Genomic DNA, 12,009 nt, shown 5'->3' with positions numbered 1-12,009 from the left:
AGGCCGGGTGGATCTAGCCGGTCAATGAAGCCTGCCTAGAGCAAAACAGTGCTATGAGCTGCCTTAAGCCAGTAACGCCTGGGGCTGTCAGTAACTATATTTAAGAATGTATTGTTGAGGGGAAAATTTAGTCTTGTTATTCATTTATTAGCTAATAACCTTCAAAATTGATAGTACATATAGGGGCAAATATATTTGTACAGAATGAGGTATAATCAGAAAAGCAACAAAAAAACCCTACATTGAGCTATGATTTTATGATGCCATTTATGACTAAAGAGTACAAAGAATAGTTTATTGAAGTTTCACCCACCCCCCCCCCCCCCCACACACACGTCACTGGATTTTCTGAAGTCCCCTAAACAGCTGAATACAGATTTCTTCTGAAATAAACATATTCTCTAGCCTCATTAATGCTATGGACAGAAGCAGAGGACAGCCATGGCCTGCTTTCACTTCAGTTCTTGCTAAGCCTGAAGTATTTTCCCTAAGGACAGAAAAATACGAAATTATATTTAGGCAAAGTGAGAAAAAATCCTATTCCTATAACCTTTCCTAAGATTTTATCTCAAAATAAGATAGAAATCCTAAATACAAGGCATTATTTTTATTTTATGCTTTAGGGGCATAAAGGCAAAAGTAAATTCACTCTGTGTGCTGATTTGCAGTAGTAAATCTACATCTGAAGGGCATTTAAATTTTCCTTTTACAAAGTTCATAAATGTAATTAAAAAGCAGCTAAATGTAAAAGGTGCTAGCAAGCATTTCTGTTTGTACCTTTAAAAACACGTTAATGGAGTGCTTAGTTTATTAATACTGATATGTTTATGGCATCTGAGTCCAATAAACACTACAGTTGTTCAAATGTGCTACTGCAAGAATAGTCATGCAGTAGAATAAAATAGAATAGCATTAAGAAACAGAGCTAGGCTTTTAAGGGAATGTAATATAAGATAAAGGTGTTATTTAATTGAATAGAGAAAATGGATTATGCAAATCAAAGTATAGGAATATATACTAGCTATTTGAAAAGAAAAAATAATATGTTGTATTAATATTATTTAAAGTATTTCTTATGCCAAAATAAATTTAGATGGATCAAAATTAAATGTTCTAAAAAGCATGAGTATTACTTTTGTTAAACCTTTTTTCCTCCCCTTACCGGTTTGGAAGAGAAATTATGCCAGATGAGAACAAAACTACCTTTGATTCAGAATTTCTTTTGGATGCATTAAGAGAAGTCTTTAAAACATCTTGTGGTTTTAACTTAATACTTTAAACGGATAACTTTTTGTCATATGTGTCAAAGGGCAGAAGACTTTTCTTAGCCTACATTCTAATAATTTGCTGATAATGAAAGGGTAACAAAAGAGGTGGAGAATAAGTCTCAGGATGGAGCTTTCTCCCTTCTATTTCAAATGACAACATTGAGCAAATAAAGGAATTCCTTTTTTAATCTTTCCAAACTTCTGACCACCTCTTCAGCTTTTTCTTCTCTTCCTATCTGATGAGGAAACTGGAGGTATCAAAATGGAACTCCTTCAATACCCTGGGCCGACCTGCAACACCAGTGTCTACACCTATCCTCTTTCTTCCATCCTGTTACAATAAAGTAATGTTTACCCAGATTTCCTTCCCCCCTATTTTCTCAATAATTTTACAAATTGTCCATTTTTCTCTTGTATCTGGATGTTCCCAATTAGCATTTTAAAATTCTCAAATCGCTCCTTTCTCTGAGACTAGTCCTTTTACCTTTCTACATTCTCCTCTCTCTAATCACTGCACTTCCCCCCTAACTTCCTCCTCAATCCATTCCAATCTCCTTACCACTGCCATTATTTTAATATGTCATCCCTTGCTAAGGTCAGCTATCACATCAATGGGTCTAATTCAATGAATAACATTTTAGTCTTTTTCTTAGCTGACCTTTCAGAAACATTTAATGGTGTTGGCCGTTCTTCCAAAGTCACTGTTTTCACTAGGCGTCCATGATGATAATCTTCATTTTACTCCAGCTTCTGTGGCAGTAATTTTCAGTGCCTTTGCTGATTTCCCTTCCCTTATCCAGTGTTTAAACATTGAAATTCTTTAAATCTTGGATTAACTATGTTCTAAACTCCCTCCTGGGGGATCTTCTTAAAAAGAGGAAAACAATCCTGGCACCTGGGTACTGGTCTGACAATTACAGGTTGTCCACAGTGTTGTTAGCAGCTGGCCTGGCACACAGAGCCAGGCCAAGTTATTCTCCCATTGGACGTCAACTATCTCACAGAGCACTAACATCAAAGTCACCCTGAGATCAGGATGAAGTGAGACAAAACAAGACTACTTCATTTTTTTTCTAAGCACATAAAAAACCAAGGTCTCTGTGTAACTCACAAAATATCAAACATCCCTCTCTCTCAGCTGATACAACTGGTCATTGCTTCTTTACTGATTAGAATTTCATCCTCATCCTAGTCTGCTCTCCCTAAATATGAGATTTATTGAGACACGCTATTGTAAAATCGTCCCCATTTTCTGACAATACCCAATCTAGAATGGAACCCTGCTTTCTTAGACCATCCCCAGAATAACCCAACCAAACCCCCTCTTATAATAAGTTCTTTCTAACATCCTCTTACTGAGATGTCCCAAGGTTTCCTTATGGTGTGTGTTCTCCCTCACTGGAATAAGTAATAAACCCAGTATGTCCAACTACAGGTATTTTGCTATTGGTCGTGTGTTCTTTCCTTATAGAACTTGTCCCAATTATAAACATTGTATAAGTATGTAAATAGATAATTTATGTCTTTCTCCCATCAAAATACAAGGTCCTGGGGGGCAGGGACCACATAGCCTGTATTTACTGCTATATCTCCTGTACTTAGAGCAGCACCTATTCACAGCAGGGTTCTTGTGTCACGCTCCTTTGGTTATCTCTCTGCTTGCTTATTTACTTTTCCATGCAGGGCTATGATAAATGCCTTTACCTGCCAATGTTATAAAATGTGGTGGTTTGTTACTATTACAATCTTAATTATTGGGTCAGTGCATCAGCCTTCTATCTCCGATTAGATGTCAGGTTTGCAAGAGCAGATACTGTGTCTTAGGCTACTTCTTGATGTGAGGTATTTACCAGTACTAGACTCAAAGCATACACACAATAGGTGTCAATTGGTTAGAGGTTCCTTGGAGCTCATGTAATTATTTAGATTGATTTTGCATCAATGATTTAATTAGTGTGCAGTTATTTATCCTTGTAAGGAATCCAAGAGATGTTTCACAAAAAGCTGAGTAACACAAGTTCAATTTTGCTGTCTGTAGTACACATCAGTGACATTTTGACAGGAAACTATTCCTAACATTAACTGGCAGACCACTCTTGCTAAGCAAGTAATTCTTATTATTAAGAAATTACTGCTTGTACTCTAAAGTTAACACTTTTGGTTAGATTTGATTTTGCAACCTAGCTCTATGTGATTCAAAAATATTATAAATACAATTTAAAATTGATATGCTTTAAGGTTTTTTATATAATTCAAATGTCCTCTATTTTAAAAAAAAAAACTTAAACTCTTTCCACAAATGCATGATACTTACTTTTAGTAAGCCCTAGAAGAGTAAGAGAAAAGGTAAAGAAATCCTGTACATTTCTTTAGGAAGGTATCCTCGCACATATTCATGTCATATTCATATATTCCCTTGACCTTCAGACCCCTGTATCTAACAGATAATGAGCATCTTCTCTTGGATAAGAGTCATGCATAAAGACACTTCACACACAACAGAACAACACTCAACTTACTGTTTTTCCCAAATGTATTACTCTTTCTCTTTTCTTTATCATATGTATGTGGTACTTATTTCTAGCTAAAACATTAGGGATATTTCTGCACTTCCTCCTCATTAATGCATATGAGTACCTAACAATTCTTCCTTTTATTTTTTATATTTTTATTTTTTATTTTGGAATATTATGGAAGCACAAACGTTTTGGTTACATGAATTGCTTTTGTACAGTTTGAGTCAAAGTTATAAGTGTGTCCATCACCCATATAGTGTGCATTGTAACTGTTAGGTGTGAATTTACCCATCCCCTCCTCCACCCTCACATCTAATTGATGTCCATTGAATTTTATTACCATATGTGCACATGGGTATTGATCCATAAGTTTCAGTTTAGTAGTGAGTACATATAGTTTTTGTTCTTCCATGCTTGGTGATGCTTCACTTAAAAGGATGGTCAGCAGCTCCATCCAGGTTGTTAAAAAGGTATTCACCATTTTTTTATGGCTGAGTAATACTCCATGGTATACATATACTACATTTTATTAATCCACTCATGTACTGATGGGTACTGGGGTTGTTTCCACATCTTTGCGATTGTGAATAGTGCTGCTTTAAACAATAGAGTGCAAGTGTCTTTTTTATAAAAAGTCTTTTTTTTCCTTTTGGTAAATGTTCAGTAGTGGGATTGCTGTATCAAATGGTAGGTTTACTATTAGTTCTTTGAGGTACCTCCATACTACTTTCCATAGAGATTGTGCTAGTTTGCAGTCCCACCAACAGTGTGTAAGTGTTCCCTTCTCTCCACATCCGTGCCAGCATCTGTTGTTTTGGGACTTTTTTTTTTTTTTTTGATAAAAGCCATTCTCACTGGAGTTAGGTGATATCTCATTGTGGTTTTGATTTGCATTATCCTGATGATTAGAGATGTTGAGCATTTTTTCATATGCTCATTGGCCATTAGTCTATCTTCTTTTGAAAAACAACTTTCTGTTCATGCTTTTATCCATTTTTTAATGGGGTTGTTTGATGTTTTCTTGCTGATTTCCTTAAATTCTTTAGTTGTAGCCAGAGCAATCAGGCAAGAGAAGGAAATGAAGGATATCCAAATTGGGAAAGAAGAGGTCAAATTATTGTTCTTTTTTGATGATATGATCTTATATCTAGAAAACCCCCAAGATCCTGCCAAGAGATTCCTGGAATTGATAAATAAATTCAGCAAAGTCTCAGGTTACAAAATCCATGTACACAAATCATTAAGATTCCTATACACCAATAGTCAAGCTGAGAGTCAAATCAAAGATTCAATACCTTTCACAATAGCAACAAAGAAAATAAAATACCTAGGAATATATTTAAGCAAGGAAGGGAGAAATATGAAACACTGAGGAAGGAAATTGCAGAGGATATAAACAAATGGAAAAACATATCATACTCATGTCAGAATCAACATCGTTAAACTGTCTATACTACCCAAAGTGATTTACAGATTCAATACAATCCCCATTAAAGTACCAACATCATTTTTTGTAGATCTGGAAAAAGTAGTTCTATACTTTGTATAGAACCAGAAAAGACCTGGAATAGTCAAAGCAACAAGAACAAATCAGGAGGCATCACTTTACCAGACTTCAAGCTGTACTACAAGGCTATAGTAACCAAAAACAGAGACCTAGACCAATAGATCAGAACAGAGAACCCACATATAAAACCATCATCATATTGCCATCTGACAAAACAGACAAAAACATACTCTGGGGGAAAGAATCCCTATTCAATAAAAGGTGCTGGGAAAATTGTATAGCCACATGTAGAAGACTGAAACAGGATCCACACCTCTCACCACTCACAAAAATCAATTCACAATGGATAGCAGACTTAAACCTAAGGCATGGACCTATAAGAATGCTAGAAGAGGTTGGAAAAACTCTTATAGATATCAGCCTAGGCAAAGAATTCATGAAGAAGACCCCAAAGGCAATCACAGCAACAACAAAAATAAATAAATGGGACCTGATTAAATTAAAAGGCTTCTGCACAGCCCAGGAAATAATAGAGAAAAATAGACAACCTACAGAATAGGAGAAAATATTTACATGCTATACATTTGATAAAGGACTAAAAACCAGAATCTATTCTTCCTTTCAAATATCTCTAGAACCAACCCTCTTGTCTCTAACCTTCTTGTCATTGTCCACTATCTCCTGCCTGGACCATTGCAAGCATCTCCTAATATGTGCCTGCCTCTAATTTTATGCTGCCACTGGAAGGATCTTTCTCTTGACAGACTATGCTCCTACTTCATTAGACAAATTTCAGCTCCCTCTCCCCTGCCCAGGGACTTGCTATGTCACAGATTCCCATCTTTACATTTGCATCCATTGGCCTGGCATGTTCTTCCTTTTTATTTATTTTTTCCTGCTTTTTGTTTTTTCAACCAGAATATTATTATTCATGTTTTAGCACTCCTAAAATTAATGACCTAAGGTAATTACATCTCGCTTTGTACATAATTTGCAACTCATTCCTTCACTATATTGCAATGATTTATTTACATGTTAATTCCTTATGAGAATAGAAGCTGTGTAGAGCTTGGGTATACGAATGCATCTTTACACCCCAGCCCCAGGCACAGTGCTTAAAAAAAGTAAGCAGTCAAATAATGTGCTAAATAAATGTTTGAATGAATTCTGACCTCTAAATTTGTAAAAGCAATCCAGGCTATCCAATTCTAATTTGGACATTTGATATTTTATTTCTTTAAAATATTGGATCACACAGGTAACCAACGACTCTGAGGCAGGTAAAGGGATCCCCTCCTTCCTCCTTCTCTCCTTTTCACCCTCTCCCTCTTCTCCGCCTTCTTCCTTTCTCTCTTTTTTTCTTCCTTCCCTCTGCATATTTTAAGCACCTACTATGTTCTAGGTACTAGAGATACTGCTGAAAATTTTTCTAGAACAACATTTATTATTTTAATTCTAAAACTACAGATCTGCCACAACCAGGGAAATTGGATGCACTTTATAAATACTGCTACTGCTAGGACATAAATTTTAATTATTATCCACCCAGAAGAATGGACAAGGAACAAGGAATGCAAGGAATGTTCTTATATATTTGATGATTTTCCTGGAAAATCTGAAATGCATCATTTGTAAAATGCTCACATAAAGTAAATGCTAAGCTGTTTTGTAATCACAAGGCTTATAAAACCTTGAGAAGTCATTAAGTAAATGTTTAATGGATTAGTCTAACACATTTCCCTGGCTGCAATGAGCAATATATTTAGAAAGGTTAAGCCATCTGCCTTATTAAAAAAAAAGAACTACAGATAGAGGCCTCCTCAACATTTTAGTAATAGTTTGAAATATTTTAAAACTTTGATAGTCTGCACCTTTTCTAGATAAATTTAAATAAGTTCAGCTGAAATAAACTGTTTTCCATTTTTTATTGCAAAGATTTACTTTCTATTAGAATAACACTTTACATACATTTGACAAAGTATTAAGCATTTTTCTTTATTCTTTGTCTCTTGAGCATCTAGCCTTGCCTAAGAACAAATAAGTCACTTTGGCATAAATTTTTGTTATTGATCTATAACATATTTCTGTCTTTTTAAAAATTCTCCATATATCAGTACATCAACTAAATAACAAATGGAATTCAAGATTTTAATAAATGTTTACACCAATATGTATTTTGGTACTCTTACACACAGTGTCGCTCTGAGATAATACTATAATAAAAAATTAAATTGTAGGCATAGAAACATAGAAGGGAACAGACATATGGGTACACACTAATAGATTTATAGTTAATAGTCTTACAAATTCTTGCTACATATAGGCTTTAAGCAGCAGTATTCCTGAAGTGCTAGGCAGGGTTACAGCAAAGCCAAACTCCACAGAGAAAAGAGGAGGTTACAGAAAATGGTAGGTTTACAGAAAGTATTGTCTTAATTTGTTGGATCTGAAGTTTGGTGTCTATCATTAATTTTGGAAATTTCTCTGCCATTGCTTATTTAAATATTTCTTCTGTCCTATTCTTATTTCAGAGATTCCAATATGCATTTGTTAGATTGATTAATACTGTCCCATAGCTCTTGCATATTCTGCTCTTATATTTTTCTTTTTCACTTTTTTTCTGTGTGTGTGTGTGTGTGTGTGTGTGTGTGTGCGCGTTTCAGCTTGGTAATTGCTATTGTTTTATCTTCAATTTTGCTGAATCTTTCTTGGGGTGTGTTGAATCTACTGATGTGCTTATCAAAGGTATTATTCATCTTTGTTGCTACGCTTTTTATTTTTAGCATTTCTAGATTCCTTCATGTAGCTTTCATTTTTCTGCTGAAACTACTCATCTGATCATGCATGTTTTCTATCTTGTCTACTAGAAGCTTTAATGGATTAATTATAGTTATTTCAAATTCCTAGATAATAGTACCAAAATCTGTTTCATATCTGAGTCTGCTTGTGATAATTGCTTTGTCTCTTTACAGTGTATTTTTGGCTTTTTGTAGGCCTTTTTATCCTTCTGAAAAGTGTAATTCTTGTGCAGGATGGTGTATGGTGTATACAAGGCAAATATATATTTTTTATTGTGGTAAAATATATATAACATAAAATTTTCCATTTAAGCCAATTTAAGTGTATAGTTCAGAGACATTAAGCATATTCAAATTGTTGTACAAACATTACCAACATCCATCTCTAGAACCTTTTCATCATCCCAAACAGAAACTCTGTAACCATTAAGCAATAACTCCCTTCTTCCCCGGCCCCTGGCCACTGGTAACCTCTACTCTACTTTCTTTCTCTATAAATTTACTTATTCTAGGTACTTCCTATAAGTGGTATCATACAATGTTTGTCCTTTTGTGTCTGGCTTATTTCACTTAATATAATGTTTTAAAGGTTCATTTATGCTATAGCATGTTATCAGAGTTTTCTTTATTTTTAAGGCAGAATAATATTTCATTGTATGTATGTACCACATTTTGTTTATCCATTCATCTATCAATGGAAATGTAGATTGTCATTATAAAGCATGTATTTTTATGCTTGGTGATGAGCCTTCTCCTTCTCCTAGAACTTTAATGTGGCATGTGTTTTAGTCAAGTCTGAAGTAGTACTGCTTTGAGGTTTGTTGTTGCTATTTACCCTCAGTTCACCATAGGCTTCAAATTCTACCAGTAGTACTTTGTTTTTAGGGTTGGGAATGGTTTGTCAGAGGTCATGTTCTCAATACTCACTCTCCACTCTGATTTGGGTCTGCCCTTTGCAGCTTACTCCAGAAAACCTCTGTCTCGTTCTGTTCTTCCAGGTACACTGCCCTGTTACCTTCACACTAAGGGTGTTAATTTGGTCACAGCAGGGAGCAAGGGAAATGAAATTCTCTGATATTCTGATTACACCACACCCTTAGACAGCCTTTCTATTTGCCCTTGGGTCTTTGGAGTGTGATCTTCACAAGTGCCCCTAGTCCAACTGCAGCACTGGGTCCAGAGCATAGTCCTGCCCCTACATTAGGGGTAGTGCTTGTTTTTGTTTGTTTTTGTTCCCTTCCCCCAGTGGTAATGGCTTTCTACTAGGGTCATAAGGTAGTAACTTTTGTTTCTCTTCTCTGCGCAGAGGATTTTTTTTTTCTACAGGAGAGAAAAGGGAGATGTCTAGATGGCTTTTGCCAATGGCTTTTTTTACCCTTCTGCAGCCAGCATCAGACAGAAAATCTTTCTCAAGATTCTCTTGAGAAGGGATTGGTAGGAATTTACAGAAGGTAGCCTGCAATTATATTAATATTTTCATTGAGTCAAACCAAAGTAATCAGCTAAGAGTAAGGAAAGAGGTAAAGTTGTTGAAAGTTTGAGGAAAAAGGAGTGGGTGGGTATGCAGGAGTTTTCTAGGAAAATGGGAGATGAGTAGATATGGGAAATATAATTCAGTTGCTGAGAAGCATTTTAAGCCCACTTGAGACTTGTGGTCATAAATTTACATTGAGACACGTCACTACATGTAAGCATTTTTTTCCTACATCTACCTTTGTATCCAACTTTCTGTTAAACCTAACTATTGCTTTTTTTTAAAAAAAATTGCAATGACGATGGTTTTCATTTTAGTTGGTTCTTTGTCAAATCTACTTGGTTTTTTCCATTTCATATTTTTCTTTCTTAATTCTTTCTTTGAAGAAAGGAGTTAAAGCAACTCCTTTGATTGATTTCCTCCATTTACTTGATAGAATGCTCCCAAGAAAAGAAAAGAAGGCAGATGACTGCATCTAATCTTGTCAAATGGACCTCTAGTTAAGTAGACTGAGGATATTTGCTAGGAGGAACGGACCTTATCTATTGAATGCCTTTAGCAAGATGTACTTGGCTAAAGAATTACTTAGAGCAAATAAACCTTGGATCTATGAGGCATGGCTCTCTGGAGAATGTCAGTAAGGAATAAAACTCTCTGGTGTATAAAAAGGGGAATGTTTCATTATCTAAATGCACTTCACACTGTGACGAAACCTTCTAAACTTCACTTGGTGATCCTTTCTATTATTTTAGGGTACAGAATATATGTCCAAAGCAGGGTGGAAAGACTTAGGGAGACATACAGGAAGTCCTAGATGTTTCTTTGTATTATTTGTTTCTCCTAATTGCTTGAGGATGCCTAAAAACATTTCATACTGGATAAGATCTCTGATTTGAATGTCTGATTTGATAATCCAAGCCTGAGTCTCAGCTCATCTTTATAAGTTCTTTTATTTTATAAATTGTTTCAAACACACTTATCTTGTAGTTTCTTTCATACTTTTGTTTTTTGATGTTATAGGGTTGTAATCCTGCTGTTTGTTGTATGGATAATTTTCTTAGGCACTGTGTAATTTTTCTGTGCCTAAGCTAAGCAAATCCTGAGTAAATGGAGAAATATATGGTGTTTATGAATTTCTTAAATAAAACACCAAAAAATATGATCCATAGAAGATAAAAAAGACATTAAAATTAAAAACTTTTGTGCTTTCAGAGATGCCATTACGAAAATGAAAAGGCAAGCCACACAATGCAGAGAATATTTGCAAATTATGTATCTGATAAAGGATATGTATCTAGAATATAACAGAAGACAAAAGGAACAAAAAATTTGAGGGAGAACATATATGGATGGCTAATAAGCAAATGAAACAATTTTCAACCTCATTAGTCAGTACAAAAATGCAAACTAAATCACAATGAGATACTACTACACACCCACCAAAATGTATAATTGAGAATTGTACATTTCAATATTCCTAACAGTAAATTTCTAATGTTCTTATCACAAAAATGTTAAATATTTGATGTGATATAAATGTTAATTAGTCAATTTGATAATTCCACATTGTATTTAAAAATCATAATACTACTTTGTACCTATAGATGTACATCTACAATTTGTCAAAATATAATTTCGAAAAAAGATATACAATACTAAGTATTGGCAAGGATGTGGAGAAAATGGAATACTTACACATTATTGCCAGGAGTATAATATGGTACAGTTACTGTGGAAAATGGTTTGGTAGTTTCTTAAAAAGTTAAATATAAACCTTCCATATGATACAGCAGTTCCACTCCTAGGAATCTAAAAAAGAGAAATGAAAACATATTCATACAAATGTGTAGATAGGATTGTTTACAGCACTATTTTTTACAATATCCCCAAACTGGGAACAATCCAAATATCCATAAAGTAGTGAATGGGTACATAAAATGTGGTATATCCATGCAATGGAATAGTATTTAGTAATAAAAAGGAAAAAACTTCTGACAGATGCTGAAGCATTATGCAAATGAAAAAAGCCAAATGCAAAAGACTACATAAGGTATGAATCTATTTATATGAAATGTTCAGAAAAGGCAAATTTAGAGAGACAAAATAAATTAGTGATTGCGTTGGGCTGTGGGTAGGAGTATAGATAAGAGCAAATGGCACAACTGAACTTTTTGAGGTGATGGAAATGTTCTAAAACTGAATTGTATTAATGTTTCCACAACAATACATTTTCTAAAAATCACTGCATTTTATCTTCCAGTGGGAAATTCTGTGGTATGTATAATAAATTATAATCCAGTAAAAGTGCTAAGAAGTGGGAAAAAAGTTTCTAATATGATGGGACAATGGCCATTTTCATATGGTGCTAACAAAAAATGCCACAAAGGGATACTATCTATTTCACAAAAGAAACTCTTAAAAGCAATGATTCTTTGAGAAACCAAAG

The 12,009-nt window shown here is 34.6% G+C and overlaps 1 protein-coding gene across 1 annotated transcript in view; it reads right to left on the bottom strand.

Annotated features, from left to right (window-relative positions):
• Positions 1-11,335, bottom strand: part of LOC123640573 — a 54,796-nt gene extending 43,461 nt beyond the window's left edge. The window contains exon 1 of the mRNA XM_045555173.1: positions 11,259-11,335. Within this exon, the coding sequence (XP_045411129.1) occupies positions 11,259-11,262 (4 nt within the window). The 5' untranslated portion in view covers positions 11,263-11,335. The remainder of the gene's footprint in view (positions 1-11,258) is intronic.
• Positions 11,336-12,009: the final 674 nt, after the last annotated feature.

The sequence above is a fragment of the Lemur catta genome, chromosome 6 (genome assembly GCF_020740605.2).
Source record: "Lemur catta isolate mLemCat1 chromosome 6, mLemCat1.pri, whole genome shotgun sequence".
Lineage (NCBI taxonomy): Eukaryota > Metazoa > Chordata > Mammalia > Primates > Lemuridae > Lemur > Lemur catta.
Note: the sequence above shows the minus strand (reverse complement) of the source record. Positions and strands in the feature narration are given on the sequence as shown.